The 22,867-nt window shown below is 46.2% G+C and overlaps 1 protein-coding gene across 1 annotated transcript; it reads right to left on the reverse strand.

The window, feature by feature from the left end:
• Window positions 1-10,138: 10,138 nt before the first annotated feature.
• Window positions 10,139-22,409, reverse strand: LOC136364540 (2-hydroxyacylsphingosine 1-beta-galactosyltransferase-like). Its single transcript, XM_066324503.1, has 6 exons — window positions 22,259-22,409; window positions 15,021-15,868; window positions 12,093-12,232; window positions 11,844-11,920; window positions 11,244-11,463; window positions 10,139-10,643 (listed from the first exon to the last, which is right to left on the reverse strand). Exons 2-6 carry the CDS (start codon window positions 15,864-15,866, stop codon window positions 10,328-10,330), a joined length of 1,599 nt encoding a protein of 532 aa, XP_066180600.1. The 5' UTR covers window positions 15,867-15,868; window positions 22,259-22,409; the 3' UTR covers window positions 10,139-10,327.
• Between the last annotated feature and the right edge of the window lie 458 nt (window positions 22,410-22,867).

Below are 22,867 nucleotides of genomic sequence, written 5' to 3' on the forward strand. Positions count from 1 at the left end.
CATCCTCTGAGACACATTTCTTGCTTAATAAGGCAGGCTTTGTCACAGACTGAAAGCTCACCTGCACGATCCAGATGCAGTTGTGACATTCTTGTTATCCTCTTTTCTCCCCACCATCAAATACCTCTCTGCACTCTTGGATCTGGGTGGATTAGCATGCAGAGAGCTGCCAAATCCAGTGTCTGGCCACTGGCACTGCTCAGAGACACTGTTAGACTCAGAATGCTTTAGAAGCTGACATGCAATATAGACATCAGAGTGACTTGTAAATAAACAGATGAGCTTATTTTCATACATCACAGTGAATTCCACAGAGCTCAGCTGCTGCAGATGAGGAAGTAGAGCCCCAGCAACACTTCACACAGAGCAGGAACATCAGGGCTTCAGTCCTGAATTAATGGGAGGGGAGCACTTCTCTGTCCTCAAACTGAGTGAGAAGGAGACAAAGACTCTATGGAACAGAAGCCTCCATGTCTTTATTTTGAGCCCAAAATGGCTAGGACCCCAAAGAGAAAGGACAATTTCGTGAAGACTATGAAATAACATTGTGCATCCTTATGGTGAGCTAAGTCCCATCAGACTGCTTCTACAGCATTCCAGAAATAATTCTTTGAGGTAGCCCTAAATAGATTAAATTCTCACTTAAAGCTTAAATTGCTATTTTCAACAAGAGTTTCAGTTTTCTGTTAAGATTCACACATGGAGAGAGACCTAGTTTCTGATATGGTGACTGAGCATCACCTACACTTTTATTGGCATCTGGTCAAGAGTACAAGAAAATTGATTTTTTCACAAATATCACATTCTGTATCCTATGTCTTAAAATAAATTTCCTGTAACAACACAGTGAACAACAAATAGACTGCTTTGGTGGTAGATAGCACATTTGCCTTCTGTTAAGACTTGAGAGCATGAAGATATTTGTGAAAGACTCCAGGCACCATTCAGAATAAGTAACAACATGCCAAATTCTGGTACCATCCAAAGTTCAGGAAGTGGTTTCTAGAAAGACAGAGTGCTTAATCTCTTTTCTAAGAATCCTACAAATTAACAAAACCAAAACTTTGGGAAACACAAAGGGCAGCAAGCATTTACAGCTGCCTAGCCTCACAGATCAACCACTTCCACAGCAAGTGACACGAAAAAGACTACACAGAGAAGTCTGTAGGACTTACAACATAGGGGGTACATGGCAGGAGTCAAGAGAGCAGCTGTCATAACTAGAACAGGGCAGAACATTATAACTGTGTGCGCCAGAGGCAATGTGGCCACCAAGGTCTTCAACTGCCTATTGGCTACTGGCTGACACTGTACTGCCACCAACTACCTGCCTGATCCACACAGGTGGGGACAGGGAAACAAGAAGGCAGAGTTCTTGATTTAAAAAAGAAAAAAAAAATAGTTCCAGGTATAATATGCCAGCTCAGATTGTCCCTAAATATGAGACCCCTGACAGTTTGCGGGGAAGAGTACAATACAGAGTCAGTCTCACTCAAGCTGTGCCTTGCTGGTCTGGGTTACACTGCTACCCCCACCAGTGCAGAGGACAGAGAGCTTTTTTTCCCAGGAAACAAGGCTGTTGCACATAACCACCTCCAAATCAGCTTGTTGTACTGCCTGTGATCATTACTTGTGATTTACACATCAGAAAGGTGAAAGCCATGGAGGGATCTCCTTGCACAAACACTGTAAGTTTTCATCAAAGCTTAGGATAATGACCTGATTCCATAATGACCCTCTTGACTGCAGAGAATATGACTTCATATATGGGCCCTCTCAGAACAACTTTTTCACCAGACTGACCACACTGTGAAAACAAAGAACAATCTTTGTGTTCTTGATCAAAATACCTTTTAACTCCTTTGACACCAAAAGAAGTGGCATGGCAGAGAAGGCATGATTTTCCACGTATCACAGTTTTAATTAGGTTTAATAGGTAAGAAGAAGTGGTAAGGATAAGGAAACAAACCTTCTCTCCTGACAGCATATTGCAACAAAGAGCTTGACAGAAAATGCTGGAGGAGTTACCCTGAGCTGTTAGGCTTACACTCAGTTAACACAAAACTTATGCCCACACAAGTGGTGAAACAGTGAAACAAATTGCCTGGAGAGATGGTAGATGTCCTGTCTCTCAAAACATTTAAGGCTGAATGGGGCTCTCAAGAAGCTGACTTAGTTAAAGATGTACCTACTAATTTCAGGGGGGCTGGGACTGAATGATGTTTGGCTCTCTTCCAAATCAAACCATTCTATGACAACCCCTAAATACAAAAGCTGATGTAAGACGAGATATTATTTACATTTTCTGGCACTTTATACGTGGGTAGCTCTGAAGAGCTTTTGTTTAGAAAAGGCAACAGCAAGTAATGCAACACAATAAATAGCATAACTATTTGAAAACCAAAGCCTCGAACACAAGAGCACACACATTTTTGCATAGATTGATGCTTTATAACAACCAGTCTGCAGAAGATTATTAATAGCTGGCTTGGGTAAAACCCAGGCAGTGGGCATCATTTGTTCCAAGGAGAGGGAAGAGTTGCAGTGCAAGTGTCAGAGGCAAAGAGGTTCAGTCAGGAGGACTCAGGGAGTGCTACAGGATGACTAAGGCCTGTGCAGATTTACCAATTTGCCTTCACTGCCTTGCTTTGTCAAGTTTAGCTATAACCCTTTCTCCCAGCCACCACAGCGCAGGTGCATTCCTTTGGAGATGTAAGTGAATACAGGGGTAAACACCAGCAATCAGAGCTGCAGAAAAAGCTATGGGAGACTCCATCCCAGTGCTGGGTAATGGTGAACTTGCCTGGACCTGAGGCTCGATGCCTCACAGGTCTACTAGCACAGGGCACCCTCTGGCACCAGCCACCACAGCCTGTGACACTAAGGTCTCCCCCAAGGGGCTCTCAGATCTTTGGCCATTAGAGGGGAGCAAACACTGCAGAAGTGCAGGGAGGCCTTGCCTCCTGAACAGACACCAAAAGCAAGAGCAGGCAGGAGGTTTGCTGTGCTTCTTCCTGACTCTCTGGAGGTGTTAGCTGTCCTCCCCTGGAGAAACATGTCCTCAGGCCTAGGGGAAGAGAAGATCCCCTGCTGTTTGCAAGCAGTCTGTCTTCCTTCTGCTTCCTCAGTCTCAGATGAACTTCATTGCCTTGCAAGAGTCACCCAAGCAGGCTGGTACAAATAGTTTGGGGTTTAACAACCACACAGTATCAGAGGAAACAATCCTTCCTTGCAGCTCGCTGCATGATGTTTGACTAGAGGCCATTAAGAGACACTGCTCAGCAGTAGCATCTCTTTTTTCATTATGGCTGTATCCCTGGCAGGATACAGCCATAATCAGCAGCCCTTGTATCTGTATCAGACCCTCACTGTAGAGGGTTTGAGCATGATACTTCTCAAGGATGTGTGTGATGATCAAGAAATTTAGGCATTTGAGAACAATTTTACATAGAGCAAGACCAAGTATTGTCCCTTCACGCATACATACATACTTTTAAAGATGCCTTATGGGGAACACACTGGATGTATCTACCTTCCCTCTGCCATGCAAGACAGTGTTTTCCAAGCATGAAAAAACCCAAAGTAGATGCACTGAATGGGAATATGTGACCTCTCAGAAGGGACCACTAGGAGTCCTTTCTAGTGGCCAACTTATTTCTTGCTCTCTGACCTAGTTGCTCTTATCACTTTGAAAGATCTTTGAATAAAAAATAACAAAGGGACTAGGGATTAAACATCGTAAGGGTTAAATAAAATGGTGGCAATATTAGGAGCTATTAACCCAAAGATGTCAAAATCTGCAATGACCCTTCACAAGAACACTATCAACTCTAAGCTAAGGGTTGCAAATCTGATGTAAAACATCCATGATGCAAATCACCTCTAAGGAGCTCTTTTGTCGATACCCTATAATTTGCAAACCCTTTTGTTCTCTAAAGCCTATAAGAGGCCCCACTGGTGTTTGGAAACATTGATTAAAACAAGTACATTGAGTGGGCAGCTGGGCTTTTGCCTCGAGTTGCTATGTCTTCACACTTTGTTCAGAAAACAATAGTTGGATACACATACAGAATCCAGAAAACCTGAGATTAACATAGAATCTGCTAATTTAATTTGTCAGTGTCTGTTTTCACAGTTGAAAATTTAGAGGCAGAGATCAGTTTAACTAACAAGTTCTTGAACCAACACATGTACAAAAATCCCATTGAGGGACTTCTGATTAAGATCAAGAGTGTCTTTTGAACAATCCAATCAGCTACACTTTTATCACAGAAATCTCAAAGCTCAGGCTGAGTTTAAGAACACCTATAGGCATTCATGCACATACCTATTTGTGTTTTTGAAAGTTTTCATTAGAGAGAGACTTTGTACAAACATTCAGTGTTTCTCAACCAGAGCTGGTCCTATGCCTTAAATAAGACTAAAACAAACTACAGCACAATAACATTATTGCATTGACAAAATTGCCAATGTGAGCTGTTGCCTACGCTGGTGATGGTGTGTAAGAGCTCTCCACCCTGCATTCTCAAAAATACAAAGCACCTTCTGCTTTGCAATTTTTACTAAGCAAAATTGCCCCAGCATCATTCACAGCCAGACTTTGCAAATGTTTATGTTGGTCTTCAAGCCTTTGTTCAGAATTTGGTTTTTTTTCAACCTATTTGTTACAAAACTTACTGTAATGCAACTTCCCTGGTCAGACCCAACCTCTTCTTACAGCATGGGTGCTCACTCCTTTTGCTACTGGGCAGTCCCGACAAAAGGTGGAGGGGATGTAATCCAAACACCCAACTGTGAAAGGTTTCTCTATGCTGCCCAGAAGGTCTGCAGTTGTTTCTTCAGCTCCTCCCCACTTTGTAACCCAAACTACAAGCAGGGTTTTAACATCAGCTTTTACCAGTTTTGTCTTTTATTCTTGCCAAGACACTCAGCTTCTTACTTGTTTAGTTTTAATGAAAATTAACCATTCAACCCTCCTTCCAAATAAGTTCAGCTTTTTAAAAGACTGTTCTTATAGCAGTCCATGTAGATAATTGGTGGATTCAGGGCATAGCCTTTAATATTACCCTGCCTAGAGCCCAAAGTCCAGCATTTCCACTGTATGAACTGATAGATGATCTTACCCAAAGATTTGCAGGAAGGGCACTGAAGTTCAACTCCATCCAAAGCATCTGTTGAACTCTGTTGGCACTATAACACAGGGTTTACCATTTGCAGAATGTATGTTGTTTCTTTTTCTTTTTTTTTTTTCCCAGCAAGATACACGGGCTGATCTGTGTTGCTTTCAAGAATGCTTTGGATATTATTTTTCTGTTTATTGACATACTTTTCTAAAAGCAAACATTAGTTATGTGAGGCTGCTCTTGCCCTTGTGAAGCATACCATTCTGTTTTCAATAACTCCTCCAACGTTCCTTGTTCTCTTGGATTTCTCAAAATCAACTTCCTTTGAGCTACAGATATATAGTTATGCATATCACTGTAACTACACTTATGTCTTCACAATCAAGCAGGATCCCTCTGGTTTTCCAGGACTGCCAGAATCGAAGAAAATTCAACCCTGCAAAATCTTTGCTAAAATAGCTGAGTTTTACATCAGCACGTGGTTTGATCTTGGAAGAACTTACCTTATAGGAACTCTTATAACTGAATTCAAAGGAGACAGGATTAGGTTAGTCAACAACATCACTACTGTAGCACTAGTACACTTAAATAAGTCAAAAGTTTTCCTTAAAAACATTGCTACACAGCCGTTCCTACTATGGACACCCCAGAGAGTAGATGAAAGAACCTGAAAAATAACAGGTCTCAGCTGCATCCCACCCAGAGTCTTTTATAGCAAGTAGGTAGAGTGATCCTGATGTGGGTAAATGAGCTCAGCTGGAGAAGGAGAAGCATCTTAGCAGCAGTCCCTGAAAAAGAGGGAAGAGGTTGAGAGAGAAGGGAGGAGCTTTCTGTACCTGAGACATCTGTCAGTAATTTGGAGTGATTGGCTGCCCTCAACTGTCCTGAAGGGTATAGTGCCCAGGTCCTGGCTGGTGTGTAGTCTCTCCTTGGTGTCTGCAAGGATTTGGGAAGCCCTTCCAAAAGCACAGCTTGGGAGGGACCATGGGCATTTCAGGTTTTTGAGGTCATGCCTTTCCTGAGTACCTGGGAGAAAGCTGCTTTCCACTGCATTGCCTTCAAGACTTGCTGTGCAGTTCCATTTGCCATGACACAGCCCTAAGGAGGCCCTGGTGGGGACAGAGGGACTAGCCTGCTCCAACAGTGCTCTTAGTGGCAAAAGGCCACTGCTGCGGACTGGGGACTTGCAGAGTTTGGCTCGTTACCTTCCCCTGTGGAAAATACTTGTAAGCTTGTAACTGTAAGCATCAGAGAAAAGCATTTCCCACACTCTCGAGAGCATCAGAGAGCTGCGTGGGGCCACAGGCAGAGATGAGCCTGGGGCTGAGCCATGCGCAGGTAACGGGAAGGGGTTCCTGTCACAGAAGCGCTCTTTGCTTAGTGTCATTAAAGGCTGGGTAAGTAAAAATCATCGTCTTAAGGCTTTCCTCTGCCAGATGGAGCGATTTCACACTCACCTGCAGAGGGAGACGGCTCCTCTTTATTAGCCGAATTCTGTTGACACAGTTTCGTGCTGCTACCTTGCTAGGCTGGAAAAACCAGATACGGAATTGATGCGGCTATTCGGCAGCCCACAGTCAGATTCTCGCATGGAGATGCTGCCAGGGTGTGCGGGGACCCTTCCAAAGCCAACACTGGTGCTGGAGCCGCAGTAGTTTATGAGCTGGTTGCAGAGTCCTTCAGGGGGGCAGCCTTAGAGGCAGTGCCAGGCCCAGCTGCGTGCTCCAGCAATGCTGCAGCTGCTAGCACTGGGCTAAGGAGAGGGGTCGTAACAGGAGCCATAAGAGCCTGTGGCTTCTCCCTTTCCTTCCCCTACTCCCCACAAGGAGCTGCTCCCAGCAAAGGAGCTGCCCCCAGCCCAGGGTTTGGGCAGAGCTGCACAGCCATGACTTGGAAAACATTCATTTGCAAACCCAGGGTGTTTCCAAGCCAGGACGGCTCCCAATCACAGGGCTGCCGTACCTCACGCAGAGAACTTTTGTGAGGAGCTGTGGGGCCGGGTGAACCTGAAAAGCTGGCTCAAGCGTGCCCCGAACACCTCCCTGCCGCACTCCTAGCCCTTGCAGGGAGATCCGCACACAGCAGTGAGACTGGGGGTGTTGTTGCATCCTACCGGTGTTGCTGGATCCTGCTCACGATCCCCCTGCCCTGCCAGGAGCAAGACAGAGGGGCAGAAGGCAGCTTTGCCCTGTGCACAGCTCAGCTGGAGTGGCAGCTCTTGGGTGAGGCTTCTTTAGTCTTCTGAAAAGTACTGACTCATGTCCTACTTTTCCTTGAGGGGAAAAGAAAAAGGCAAAAGAAAAGCTTGCTGCCTCATAAACCCCAGTTTTAATTTTTTAATTTCCCAAGTTGCACCACAGCCCTGCGTGCCTGCCTCAGTACCTATGACAGGGAGGGCATTTAGTAACTGCAGGCACCGTGCCCAGAGATCAGGCACCAAGCTGAAGGCAGAGCTGCATGAAGGATAAAGCTCACCGACATCCCTTCCCCCCATCATGGCTTTAAAGTGTGTGACAGGCTACTCATTATTCCTAATTTTACTTAATAACTAGTTTAACGCCTTGTTATACTTTTCTGCTGTATTCAATACTGAAAGAATAACAAGGAGAAAATTAAAGAGAGAAAGCTATGTGTTTATTAGGAAAAGATTTACAGAGGACAGAAATAAAGCTGGAAAAGCTAGAGGAGCTGTCATCTTTGATGAGTGTATTCAAATACTTCTATAAAATCACCTTATAACTTATAGAATGGCTCCTGACAGTTTCTAAGCCAGTACACGGCTTTTCCTAGGGAAGTCTCTTTACTTCATGGGTGCTTTTTGAATGTCCACTTCTTACTCACAGGGTCCTTGCCCAGGTTAGTGCTTTACTCCAGTAGAAAGAGTTGTCACCAAATTGTGGAATTATTTTTTAATTGACTACATATATCTTGACTCTCTGAATAGGCTTCCTAACTCTGCAATACCTTTGGGAATGAAAGCAGCCATGAGAAGTTCAAGAAGTTAAGAGCATATCTGATAGGAGACAACCTGCTAATGCTGCATGTGTTTCTTGCTTGAACTTTCTGAAATTGTGACTAGCAAGGAGGAAGCATAGGAAAATAGTGTCACATTTTCGTTAGCCCACACTGGCTCTTGGGTTGCAAATATTTCTGTCTGCTCTTTTGCTTGCAAACAAAGCAATGTGTAGGTCTCTATCCTCATCAGGCTGTGGTGCCTGTGTTGGTGCACCATGCAAACATGGTGTGTTTGTCCTCTCTGTCTTTTTTCTTCAAGTTCAAAACAATCCACTGTTGTCACCAAGCCATAAGCTTGCCAATATTCTCTTGCTATATTCAGCCTAATCTGAACATCCAAACTCTTGCGTAGGCAGCAGTAATGATCTCTTTCTTCCACCTCAGAGATGACAAAATGCCCCACCTCCACCCCCTTGTCCAAACTCATCTGCTAGGAGATGACAACAAGGTCACTATGGTGCAACTGGAAACAGACAGGAAAGCTGAAAATTTGTGGCAATATATTTTATACCTAAAAAAACCCTCAAATCTCATCAATCTCTTAATTTCAACATGTAGACAGAAAGCTGCTGGGCAGACAGTATTCCTGTTACTTATCTACAATATCCATTTTCCCCCTAATATGTCCTAGCACCTTGCTCTGATATTTTCCTGCCATTAGGGTTTATGAGGGTCCATCCTCAGCTCAGAGGGCATGAAGCCACAAAGTGCTGCTACAGAGCACAGTTGATGTGTCATCCAAAGTCACCTGCACCTTAGCTTATCTGCAAGCTGAGGGTTGCAGAGGGAAGACAGTGCTGCCTGGCCTCATAAGAGCCCCCAAGTCAGAGCCAGGCATTATCTCAACCTAGAGCAGCCCAGGAGCCCAGTCAAACTATTATTTCACAGGTTGCAGTAGAAACATATCTTTCGTCTGGGAAAAAACCCTCATGGAACAGCAAGCAAAAGCAAAGCCTAGAAACCACCAGCAAGGGCAGCTGTGGCAGTGCAGTTACTCTTCATCTCCTGCCAGCACTGCAGTGGCCCCAGTGGGAGCATGGAGTAGAGCCCTTGAACCTCAGTGTGGGGCACTGGCAGTAGGACCATCGGACAGCTCTGTGGGCAGGTTGTGCAACTGCACCCCACTTAAGTTTGCCTTAGAGTCCAGGGTGAGTAAAACTACATTGGATATCACTCCATACCATGGCCCAAGTGGGGCAACAGTAGTGCCTGTTCACACTGAAATGAGCAGAGCTTGCTGCTTCTATAAATGTGGTATATGGCTTATTGCCTATGACCAGCTCTCTGAGCTATTGACTGTTGATCCTGTGGTCCTGGCACTTGCATCTGTTGCAGGTTTTTCTTTCATCACAGATTTGGAGATGCTATGGGCATGGGTGTGTGCCACATGAAGGCAGAAGAGGAAAGGCACTGCATGAAAGTATGCAGAAAGGCCAAAAAACTGCTGGTGGAGGTATGTGGAGACCATAGAAGCAGTAATAAGAAGGAAAAAGGACTTTAACCTTGATTGAATAATTTCCTGTTACAAGAATCCCAGGTTCACATTAAACCAAGACCAGAGAACTGCTACACAGGAGAAAGAATATAAGTTTATTTTAAAAATAATAATTTAGCTCAAACACAAACAGGATTGTAGAGTGTTGACTGAAACAGGAAGAACAGTATTTATCCACAGAACTTAAAACAGACCAATTTTTCTCTCTTGCAGATGATACTTTCTGTGCCCTTGTCCACAGCTCTGCTTCAGGTTCTCATCTGCACATAAATGTATCCTGACTCCTGGGGCTCTTAATAACAAGGCAGAGGAGAAATAGTGCCTGCTGCACATGAAATGCTGTTCCTACCTCCAGAACCTCCATGATCCAAAAAGCCAGAAGAGCAACACCAGCATCTAAACCAATGTGCAATACAAAGGGAACAACTTGCACTCCTCCCTGGAAATCTACCTACCTATGCCCCATTCCCAGCATCCTGGCCAAGTGCTCCCACCCACGCCTGAATTCACCCCCCCACCCACAGGTGCTGTACACAGAGGTGTAGACACAGGCCTTTGCAATACTCCTCCCTCCCCACTCTCTTCTCATCCAGACCTGCGGATCTTCCACCTCTCTCCATGCCCACATGCCATACATTTCTTGGCACAGCAGCAGTTCATTTCACAGTGATGGGATATGCCCTGGAACACGCCACTACTGCAGTTTTTTCTCATCTGTGAAGTGGCCTTTCATGCAATTACCATTCTGATACACAGGGCTGGCCCCCTTCCTTCTGCACCACACCACAGATTTGTAGAGAACAAATCCAATACCAGCCAGACACAGCAAGAGAAGAGCCAGTATGTCCAGGCAGAAGTACTCATAGAGGGAGAGGTCATAGACAGCCGGGCGAAGGTAGGGTGCCCCATCGTGCCGAAGGATGTACTCCAGCCAATACACTGTCCTGTTGAGAGCGTGCATTGGTCTGTCCAGGTGCAGAGCTGAGATGTGCTGGGCTGCTTTTTTGTAGCTGCAAGGGAAGATGACAAGACATTTACCTTTTGACAGAAACTTCATACCTGAGAATTGGCCTGAGACATCTAGTGATGCTTTAAAGTCCCAAAAATACCTTGAGAGAGGGGCAAATTTCTTTGATTTTTCTTCTGAAAGGCACTCTGATGGCACTTGCCAGCCATGAAGGGACAAGCCAGAGTGTATTTTACTTTGTGTTTTGTTAACAACACTGAGAGTTTGGCTTGCAAGTACCTGTTCAGTGAGTTCATGTGTATGGTACTTTCTGAGGGAAGTTTGCACTCTAACACCTCACCCAGCATGAAGCTAAAATTACACACTTAATGAGTGGCCAAACCCTTGCAGGTACCAAATTGCAACACCTCTTAATAGGTAAGAAATACAAAATATTTTAAAAATCAAGCTCTCAGAGAGCATTTCAAAAACCAGCAGTTGCACATGTCCCATTAGAAAACAGGAGCCCTGTGCCACTTTTCTGTTCCTCCTTCAGTTCTAGCAAAAAGCAGAGTATATGAGTGACAGAAGGTCACTTTTTGACACACTCGTCCCTACACACTCTTTGCAGCAAGGAAGAGCTTGATGCTTCCAGATGCCTCACCTGGGGTCAGAGATGACTGTGATGACAGCCTGGTAAAGCTCCTCTTCTTTTACTCTGCTCCAGTCCATGAGGATACCCATGCCTTTTGCCTGCACTCTGGTCATGATGTCAAACTGGTCCCCATAGAAAGGAAATCCCACCACTGGCACACCATGATAAATTGCCTCAAATACACCATTCATCCCACAGTGGCTGACAAAAGCTTTCACGTTGGGGTGGCCTGCAGGTAAAGAAATAGTAGCAAGTCAGTGCCTTCCATGTTGCAATAGGACTACCCAGGGGTTCCTCGACACACAATGTTAATGTACATCCAGGGAAAAACAGGCAATGGTGAGCAGAGAGGATGCTACTCTTTGGGAATACATCTGGCTTTTGGCAGCCCAAAATTGCTGAGTAGAGCCCGGAGGAGAAGCGAGATAGGAGCCAAGCAGCTTCGAGCAGGTGTTAGGCGAGGATCATGTTTTGTACAGTTCAGACACATAAGAAACTACAGACTTGGATTCACACAGGTGCTGCTAACCTTATATGCCTTTGCTGTGGTTTGGGCTAAAATCCAGGGGTGTTGCTAGTGTCACACACATACACAGAACCCAGCCTTACCTAGCAGGTCATTCTGGGGCAGCCACCCCATCATCAGTGTATTCTCACCCAGGTTTCTTGGCTTCTGACCAAAATATCTGTGGGAGGAGACAGAGGAAGGAAAAAAAGGAGAAGAGAAACACACAGAGAACAATAATAAATTCAATCAGATCAAGAGACAGAAAGCAGATTCCATGATTTGAAATGAATCACCCCTCAACATTGTTTTTTGTCCAACTCAAGTGAAAATGAGTCCCACTCCCTTTTCACCTCCACACCACCCTTTGTGGGAGGCGAGCAAATGCACCAGCCATCTTCTCCACCAAATCCCTTGGAAGAGCTCGGATCCCAATGCCAAAGGAGACAACAACGACACCCGCCTCTGCTGCTTCCACCCAGAGACGCAGACCCTGTGGGCAAAACACACAAAGCTGCCTTGAAGTATTGTTGCAGAAAGGCCCTTCCCACTCTTGCCTCTGTCAGTAGAAAGCTGGCCACAGAGAAGATGAAGCCAAATCAACCCAGAGCAAGCTACATGGTTTTTACCACACAATGAACTCTAAAACCACTGTGATTTTTGCACCCAGCCAGGGAAAAATTACTTGAGCACTTGCTGGTCTTGGTAGTTAGCAGGGAGGTGTCCAAAACCTGCATTTCATAGCATTATCTCCTGCACTGGAGGTAACACAATTACTCTATGACAAGAAAGGTTCTGGAAACAAAGGGGCATCACAGAGGAACAACCAGAGCAGAGAAGGAATTTGGAGTAAAAAGAGGAAGGCTATTTTTCCATTACTACTAAGTCAGGAGGCCTGTCAGGGTCTCTAGATGTAGGCTGATACAAGACACAAAACATCACACAGTCAGGAACAACTTCCTGGAGAGTTCCTACAAACTCTCCAATGTCAGAGGCTTCTGGAGGTGGCAGAAAGTCTTGCCATCTTGACAGGAGAGTTTACCTATCCTTGATAGCTACTTGCAGACAGCAGATTTAGTTTTTGATCTCTGGACAGAAAGATAGCTACAGATCAAGTAAAACCCACAGTTTTTTGTTCTTCATTTAGAGGCTACCTGTAATGCCACATAAACAGGTCTGTATCTGAAGAGAGTCTGTACTTTTTTTAACCAAAGCCAGAAGGTAGTAGGGAGAAGAAATCAGCAACCACAGCTGCTGTGAAGAAAACAAGGACTATTTCCTCTTATGCCAGCCTGATTGAGTCTGTTTCTCATCATGAATTCTGTCCTGCTTCAAATTTCTCATGTATCCCAATAAGGAGCATTTTAGAGATGTTCAATAAAAGTCTATCTTTGAATATAGATACTTCCTAAAACAATCATGTAGGAGAATTTAAAAAAATCTGAATTAATTAATTTTTTTCGTTTTAAAAATCCCATTATTAAAAGACAAAATGAAAGTGATTAATTCAGACTATTAATTGTAGTCTAGAAGTTAGGGGATCTGAGTACAAAAGAATTACACATCTTAGTGTTACTCTCCGGGGATATTTCTCCTTTGTTGAATGCTTCAGAGACTCAAGTCTATCTTTTCAGAAATGCTTAGAATGCCCTAAAACAGTCCAAGAATCAAAAAGCATACAAGAGAGATATTTTGCTTTGTCCATTCTTTTGAGTTTCACATCCTTTGAGCAGTGCAATCACTGAAACTGCTACAGAAGAGAAAGTGCTGGTTTTCCTTTTTTAAATAGAAGTACAACGACTCCTAAACCAGATGACTATGTTATCCATTACAATTGGGCCATAACATTTAACTGTCAGAAACGCATTGAAGTTGCCAGGGAAGTATGGTTGACCACCAAATGTTCTCACTTTCTCTCAAATACATATCTATATTTAACCAAGTCCTAATTAGAAGCAATCAAAATCATAGTGTTTAAAATAGGAGGAAATAAACAACTAGGTTTCAAATGGGACATTCTTTCTTTAAGGTACACATAGATCTACAGAGGCCCTCTCTTCTGCTGGCATCCCATCATGTGGACACAGACATGCCTACCTGCTAGCATGACAGCCACCACCTACTGCAGGGCTCTGGGCTTATCTCCATCATTCTTTCCTTAGGTGCCCTGGGATCTGTTCTGGAAGCTGTGAAGCACATGAGTAATGCTCTAGCAAACAACTCCCTTCTTTATAAGGCAGGTGTGTACGTGGCCAGGTTGGACCAAGCCAGAGTTTTGCAAGAGCTCTGTGAGGCAGCCACCCTCTGACACAGCTTTCGGAGCACCCTACGTGCGTTTCATTACCTGCAGGCCATGCCACGTGGGCAAGGCTCATGTGCAGTCAGACACATCTGGAGAGCTTCTTCTTAAGGCCCCTGATCTCAGTTTTGAACTGAAAAAATTGGCATCCACAGCATCAGTTAAATTTGCCGTCAGAGATCTTGACAGGCCTCCAATAATTTGAAAGTTAAAATCTTATCTTCATTTCTGACCCTTAGTCAGGACACCAGGACATCTTGACTGCCCAAGTTTTATTATCCGGGTTTATTTCCCCTCAATGATTGTAAAAGTGGTAAGACAAGCTCTACTCTGTTCCAATACTGTCTTCAGCCAGAGGCTCTAGGAGCTTGTCCCCTCTGAATTTATTCCTGGGATTAGTGAAGCACAGGCTGGAGGAAGCCTCAAGAGGAGTTTTCAGGACTGAACCTTGAGAAAAAGAGGATTCTACCCTTCAGTTTTCTCCATTTTGGGATTCTGCACTGAATTTAATGAAGGAATAAGAATAGCTCTCCCCTGTGGTTTCTTAAGACTACAAGCTCAAGGGCAGAAATGCTCTGTGATAAATAGGGTGAAGGAGGAAATTCTGGATTAACATATCAGTGATGAAACAAGGAAGATTAATTGTTCTTCCGATTTCCACTTTAGCATAGGAACAAACAAACTATTCATTATCAAGTGCCAGGGGCAACAACTTCCATCTTAGGAATTCCACACACCATTTTACATGGACAGTGAGGTCAAATCCCACTTCAGAGTGGACCACTTAATTCTACATCCTCTCTGCAGCCCGACAGCCTTCAGTGTTCTGTGTCTCACCAATGCAGCCACAAGCACCAAAACACAGCAGCTTTCCAGACACGTGGGGCTTCAGAACTTTGACAAGGTTCTTCCAAAGAAGATCTGTACTAAGTAGCTTCCCCAGTTGATGTGCAATCATAGATCAAAGCTTGCTTGCACTTACCACTGGAAGGGGCTTTGCAGGCTCAGCGAGGATTCCCCCTGTGAAAATGACATGGGGGAGCGTTGGACGGGGAAAGTCCAACACCACATCATTACAGAGGAAGAAAAGACTAGTTCCATGAACAAGGTCCAACATGGATGTCTTGGGCTCCACCCTATGCTTCTCCATGAGACGTTCGAACTTGGGCAGGATGACAAGTTTTGTAGCCACACGAGTGATTATGTAGACTAGGAGATTCCAAGTCCTACCAAAAAAGCCCATTCTGTCTGTCATCAGGGAGTTGAATTCAGGGACATAGGCAATGGGAGAGGTGGCACCAATCTCTGCTGGGAACCAGAAACCAGTGGAAATCACAGCATATTTGACGTGTAGGATGTGGGCCAGGATAAATCCACACATCTCATTTGGGTCCACCAAAAGCAGGTCAAAGTGCTCCCACTGGAGTTTTTGCAGAAGGGTAGAATTTCCCAGTACTAGGTCACAGTTTTCCAGGTACTTCTCCAAAAATGAAAACACTTCCAGAGAGGTCATCTTCCCTTGAAAGACACGCTTGATCTTCTCCTGCACCCAGGCATCTGCACTCTCTGTGCTGAAGGTACCCCAGTACCTCTGCACACGGAAGCCAGGCAGGGAGGTTTCCACATCCCGACCTTCATGAAGGAGCAGCACAGGATCATGGCCCCGGTCAGTCAGTGCCTCTGCCACCCGCATGAAGACTCGCAAGTGGCTGTCAAAGACTATGGTGGGCATGATCAGCACCTTGGCACAGTGAGATGGCTCCACAGTGAATGCAGTCACTAGGAAAAGAAGAGCAGCAGGGCATGGTAGCACCTTCATCATCTTCATCACTGCAAGGAGACAAACATGCCATTAATGCAATATCTCTGCCATGCACTCAGCAACTAACAGTTGCGATTGTAGCTGCAAGCCAGGACTCATGAGCTGGGAAACCAGAGCAGTCTGGAGTTCTTCACCGGGAAACATCCATCCCCATCTACTCTGCCTTGACCTAAACAAAACCAAAGCAGAAACAAACCCACAAAAATACTGCAACAACCAGTCAGATATCAGGGGAGTTTTACAGAAAACCTCTTCTCTGTGCTCCTAAGGCTCAAAAACTAGCAGACTGACTGCAGAGAGTTACCGAGGGTGAGTGGCTGGAGAAGCTATGCTGGGTCACAGCACCAGCAGGGACACTTGCTGCTCAGTCCCTGTTTACCGCTACAGAACCAGCTCAGCTGGATTTTATTTTTATTTCTGTCCAGCCAGAACAGCTGGTTCTCTATAAGCCCTTGATGTCTGTGCAAGCTCGGAGGGAGGCCTGCAGAGCTTGGTGGAAATGCCAAGAGGTGTGCTGTGGCTTTGGCCCTCACATGGCTGGCAAGCATCCTGCTCAGCACAAACGGGGCAGGAGCAAGTCCACGTCACAGCAGGACCCACTGAGAGGAACCACAGTCCCAGAGAGAACAGGAACAGTCTGGACAGAGCTGCTCCAGTATGGATCAGTCATGGGAGGCTCTGTGGAAAGGGCTGGGAAGGGAAAGCAGATGCGAGGATACCCATCCACTAGAAGAAGGCAAACCCAGAAAGCAATCTCAGAGATAACATGCAACACCTGTGGCACACTGACGCCCCTTAGTCACACTCCTAAAACCGTCATCCCCTCTTCAGTTTAGTGAAACACCCAAGATTTCTGTTGTGTAAGGGATGTTGCTACATCACTGGAAGCGAACGCACCTCACCCACACCTAGCATTATTTTGGGAGAAGAATTATGTGATAATTATTTGGGAATAGTCAGAAGCAGAGTGGTTTTCTGAGAACCCAGTTCAGACATGCTAGGAAGCAGCAGTGGGAAGAGGAAGAAGTTACAATGGGAACAAGTAGAAGTGGATTTTGGGTGGCCCCCACACACTAAGCCCTGGTGGGGCTGCAGGGATGCAGTGGAGTAGAATTTGGTAAAAGATTTTCTAACAGCCCCTCCCCTAGTGCTTGATCAATTAAGAGGTGGGAAAGAAAGTAGGACAAGATTCTGCTAAATACAGTCTTCAGACTACCCTCAGCAGATCTCTCTCCAGCCAAACTAAGCACATAAAGGTGCAGACACGAGAGAGTAAAACTGCCCTATTCTTCCTCCATTGCTTTCTTGTCCCATGTGGGGGTAGGACATGAGAAAGAAGCACAGCAGCTGCTGGTTGGAACCCTCCCCTGTTTCAAAGGCAATTCCTACTAGTGCTTGGTCGCCCACCATTCCCACCCTGTGTCAACTGTGTGGCTGTGCCTGCGCGAGTGATAAGAAACACAAGAAAAGCTAACAGATACCAAGAGGGTAGTTGAACCCACAGAACAAGAGCTCCATAAGAATGTAGACAAAGGTGATGGGCAGGAGAGAAGAAAGCATAAGCTCTGCAAGGAAAGTAAGGATCTGCCCAGCATCCTACCTCCCTAATAACAGCAAACAGGCTGGCCTGTGACAATGTGTTGGTTACAATAGAGCTACAGCCCACAAAGCTGGTCTAGTACTCAGATTACTTGAGACGCCCAAAGAGAACTTAACACCAGGGAAGGTAAAGCATTTGGATATGACATTCACAGCAGATCCAGGAGCACATGCTGTTTTCAGGAAGCAAGGGAAGAATGACAGCCACATACTCCTGATCTCCTCTGGTATGACAGGGAGTTAAGGACAGAAACAGGCACAGGCTTGTCCTGGGGCACTTAGTGGGTCATACATGCACACAAGCATGCCAAGAAGAGTAGAAGAGGTTTTATATGCGGGGTAGGGTGTTTTCTCATTGGGCAACAAGTACAAGATGAAGAAATGGTCCAGGCAAAGGTATAGTTATTTAAAGAAAAAAATTATCACCCATCTTCAGCAAGGACTGTATTCTGCCATGGACCTATGTGCCAGACATTGCTGAGACCCTCAGCTCAGCCAGGACCCTCTGGGGACTACCAAAATCCAAATGACAAGCTGGCAATCTTAGCCCTCGAGTCAGGAACAGATGCTGACACAGTGAGACTTGAAAACTGCTCTTGGTGGTTTCATCTCTTCCAAAATCAGGAGCAATCCCTAAAGGTGCTGGCTCAGGAATCTCTTCTCCCTGCGCAAGTAGCAAGGGAGGCTGTAAATCTTGCTGAGAGGTGAGAGGATGCCAGGCTGCAGGAAGAGACCTTTTTTCCTACTTCAGCTCAATACCACCAGAGATAATCTCTGCTCTGTCCATGCCCAGAGAGGTACCCTGGTCATAGCTCCAGCCCTAGAGCTGTGCTGGATACACCAGACATATCCCTGATTTTTAGTGCTATTGGGATATAATGATGGCTAACTACCAGCAAAAAGGCCACACAGGGCTCTCTGTCCATTGTTCAGCAACTAGGCATTGTTGCACTCTCAGATTGATAGCAAAGGGCAAGGAAGTCCCAGACCTAGACAAGGGCTAAATGCTCCAGTTGAGGGAAGGCTCAAAATCTACCTGCTCACCTTGCTGGTTTATCTCTTACTAACACTACACAAAAAAAGCTGCTCCATGAGCTCTGCAGCAGGATCTTCCAGCCTGCGCAGCTGCTATGAGCAGTGCAGCACAGGCTCGGCCCCATTCTCTGGCTATGGGAGCTCAGCTACTGCAGGCAGGTAGTCTTCAACAGAAACCTTCAAACACCTGGGCATGGGAATGTGATTCTCTGGGAAGGTAAATTCACAACTTTTGACTTGTCAGAGGTGCAAAATCCAGTAAATGACAAAAAGTAAATGAGAGATCCCACACTAGGCCTGAGAGCAGAGTAGACAGAGTCATCTCCTTGTTTGTGGTAGGAAGTCCTAGTAGCTACATCACATAAATACTCCAAAAATAACCCTGCCACTGCAAGGGGAAGGCTTGTAAAGAGAGAACAGACCCTCCCCTGTTTTCATGATAAGTGCTCGGCAGAGCCATGCCAGCTGGCTGATTTACAGAGAGCAATGCCCCTAACACCACAATTAACACTGGCATTCAGAGTAAGGGTTCAAGGGAAGGGTGGGGAAAGCCCATGCCACAAACGTTTTAAGTTTCACTGCTGCAGCATTCAGGGCAGAGCAGGCACCTCAGTAACAGCAGGACCTGGGAAAGCGAGACAGTCATTGCAAGCAGCAGCATCCCCCCCTACCCTACACTCCTGTCCACCTTCCACTGCTAATTGCTTTCACAGCCACAGCAATGCATTGATGCTGAGAAGTGAGGCAGCAGAAAGGGGGCAGAGAGAGCACAGCCCTCTGAAAGGCCCCTGAGAAACCTCCTACTGGGCTGAAATTTGTCCCACGATTTTGCCCTGTTTAACATGTTTGACAGGGTGTGGCTTTGGTATTGATGAAAAATTACACCAATCAACTTAAGTGAAATAACTGAACAGCTACAGCTCTGATTTAACTCAGGTGCCTTTTATTGGGCTGAAGTACTAAAACCTCTGACAGCTAGCAGTCTAGGCAAAGAACCCACAAAGAATGGGTTATGAACAGGCTCAAATGAAAGGACTGCTATTTATATCTCTCCCTCACTTTTTTGAATTACTTAGTTCCTGTCCGGGACCTGGAAGCCCATATACGTGGTACTGAATTATTTCCCCTCCTGCATCCTAGTCTCTATGCAGCTCTTGCACACAGTAAGAAATGCTTTCACTGCAAACTTCTCAGGAGTTAATAAAGCAACAGAAGTAATTGAAAACCAAAAGCAAAAGATAACTTCACCTGGATGCTCTAAACTCTTCTTGGATCAAGATATTGAAGTTCACCTGTTCTGTCGGGTATGCTCCAGAAAAACCAGGACCATCTGCTACTATCACGCTGATGACAGCCAGCCTAGCTGCAGCTAATTTAGGGAAGCTAAGACTCTGTGAAAGCAGCCAGGTATGCAGCTCCAAGAGCAACTTTATCACTGCAGGAGGATGTTGCACTACAAGCAGGGGCTGCCCAGTAGAATCCCAGTAAAAACTTAGAGGATACAATACTGTACAAAGCAAGCAAAGCATAGGTTGAAACAGGGAAGTTAAACCATCAATCATATCCAGCTCAGTGCTTGGTGGGCTTCTGCACTCTGGTTTTGGTTTATCACACACTGACTTAATCAGAGCGACCTAGGTAAATTACACTAACACTAAAGCATTAACATTAGCACTATAATATACTAACATCGCAGTACACAAGTACTAGCATTAGTATTTTAGTATAGAAAACAAGGATAAAGTAAAAAAAACCCTTCAGATAAAAGCATCCCCTGGCAGTCTACAACCCTGAGGGGTTTTTTAAATATTATTTGCACAAATACTGAATAGAACACAGATGGTCTGCTCAAAATAACAAACCTTTCTAGCATTTTTCTTTCTACGTATTCATGGCAGCCTACTAGAAGCACACAAAGCACGCAGAATGAAAGAAATCAAGATCCCCAAAGGACCAAAGGGAAAAATCACATTAGGTCAGCATCAGAATTATTTATACTTTTCACCACATTGGTGCTACTGCTGCCACAAAACACCAGAAGTGCTCTGGTTTATCTGTTTTGGACAAAGATTGATGTAGTCCCCAAACAATTCATAACTTTCGGCACTTTGGATCATCTTCAGCATCCTTCCTGTCTCATTAGAGTTATATGGAGGAAGTTCTACAGGCAAGGTGGGAATCTGTGGTCTAGCAGGAGGTTGCCAGATGATAGATCACAGCCAGGGAACCATGGCACTAAAGGAAATACTGGTCCATAACAACTGAGAAAAGAAATAAAGATCTGGATCTCAGCTTGTCTCAGTATTTGAGACTACAGGTATATTCAAGACCTTGAGCTGGGGGGATGGTGTCAGACACAACACATCCGCTTCCCCACGTGGCCTCTCATCATACATTAAATCTATCTAGGTAGTAAGTGAGATTTCCCCCATTCAATCTCCACAGGCTTCAGGTCTTCTGACAGGAACAGAGATGCTTTGTGACACCAGCATGCTCTGCAATAACAAGTTCTTCCAGACAGCCTCTTCCTCTCGCTTACAACACGATTGTAAGACAAAAGCAGCTGATGTGAGACTGTGCCACTTGTGAGTGGTCTGAGGTCTGCAGTGTGGAAGCAAGTTAGAACATTATTTGTTATCCCTGGATGAAAGAGAACAGCTTGGGGCCATTTCCAAATAGTCATGTGAGCCATAGACCTCAAAGTGAGAGCGCATGACAGGGCAGAGTATTATATGGTCTTCAGAAGAAATTGTGTTTGTGTGACACTCAAGTTAAATAAGCTCTTCAGACTACAGAGAAAACTGGGAAGATACAAGTGCACCAAACCGTAGAGAAGCAGTCAAGAGGAATGGGCAAGAAAAGAATCTTCCTATTTATTGCCTTGTCATTTTGGCTTCTTTCTGCAGAGAAGCACCACGTTTAAAGAAAAGTTATTAAACACCCCAGAAGGTTGTGAAATCTTGTGTAGAAAGCTGTGGGGACTGATAAAGTCCTGACAGACAAGTCTGATCACATTTGACAGAGTTACAAGAGTAGAGAAGCTAGGGGTGAGTCTTATCTTCAATGAAACAATTGACGCCCTCATGTAAAAGAAATCCACAACCAAACCAAAGAGCTTCTTGGCTCTGAGCACGCCAGAGGAATGAGACTTGGCTGAGCTGCCGTAAACAGGGGTTGAAGAGGGTTGCACAGGAAGAAGAGGCAGAACAGGAGATGGAAGATACTCCTGAGATGTAATCTTCTAAAGGAAGATGAAGCAAGTTACACAAAAGCGCTCTGAACGCGTGTCCGTGTGCCAAGGCTCTGGTCCTGCGCATTGAAGCAGATGCTGAACTCGCGCCCGACAGCAGCCTCTCTGGAGCAAGCCAGGCTGCACACACGCTTCCGGGCCAGAGCCGGGACCAGGCTGACAGCTGGGAATTCAGATCGAGTCCCTGTCCCCGTCTCTCCGGCCGCGCAGTGCTCAGGTGCCACCAGTCCAGCCCTACGGCGCTCACCCGGAGCGCAGCTGGCAGCCCCCGCCCGCGGTCACCCTGAGCCCCCGCCCGCGCATCCCACCGACGCCGCCACGCCGCAGGGCGAAAGGACCCTCCTTGCACGGCAGCCGGGCAGAACACGGCGACCGGCAGCGGCACAGCACCGCCGCTGCGGAGCCGAGAAGCCTCGCCGGTGGGACGGGCCGAGAAGCACCGGCCGCGGCTGCTGCCGAGCCGGCTCCTCCCGGGCCGCCCGCCCCGCCCCTCCGCCACGGTGCCGGCACCCACCTGCAGCGAGTCCCGGCCGAGCGCGGCCCGAGTGAGAGGCGCGGCGGTGCGGGAAGTGGGAGGGAAGAGAGAGAGAGGAAGGGAGGGATGCGGCCGCCACCCGCCCGCCTTCCCCTTTCAAGCCGGCAGGCGCAGGTGGGGCCGGGCTGCGCAGCCCCGGCCCACGGGCCGCACCCCGGGCAGAGCCGAGCCGAGCCGTGCCCGGGGCTCTGGCGTGAAGGCGGGGCCCAGAGAGCGTGGGGTGGGCACAGAGAGCCGCGCCTGCTGCCCCGGCAGGTCCACAGGCAGCGGGGCAGCGTCCATCAGCTGCAGCTTGTGCCTGCGGCCCGGCCAGTGCGTCTGAGCGCAATCAGGGCATCTCTCCAGTGAGCGCTGCCCGGACACCCCCAGGGCCAGAACCCCCTTGAGAGGAGGGAAATAGGAACACACATAGTGTGTGATAGTCAGGACAGCAAAAGGGAAAAGATGGTGCACAAGGGAATGGGGATGTGAGGGACAGTGCTCCAGCATACACCAGAGGGGGACGTCTTGTTGGTCCAGTTCCAGCACCAACAACAGCTGTAACTGCACCACTGTTGCACAGGGAAAAAAGGCCTCTACACCAGGACA

Source organism: Sylvia atricapilla, chromosome 8, assembly GCF_009819655.1.
Source record: "Sylvia atricapilla isolate bSylAtr1 chromosome 8, bSylAtr1.pri, whole genome shotgun sequence".
NCBI classification, from domain to species: Eukaryota; Metazoa; Chordata; class Aves; order Passeriformes; family Sylviidae; genus Sylvia; species Sylvia atricapilla.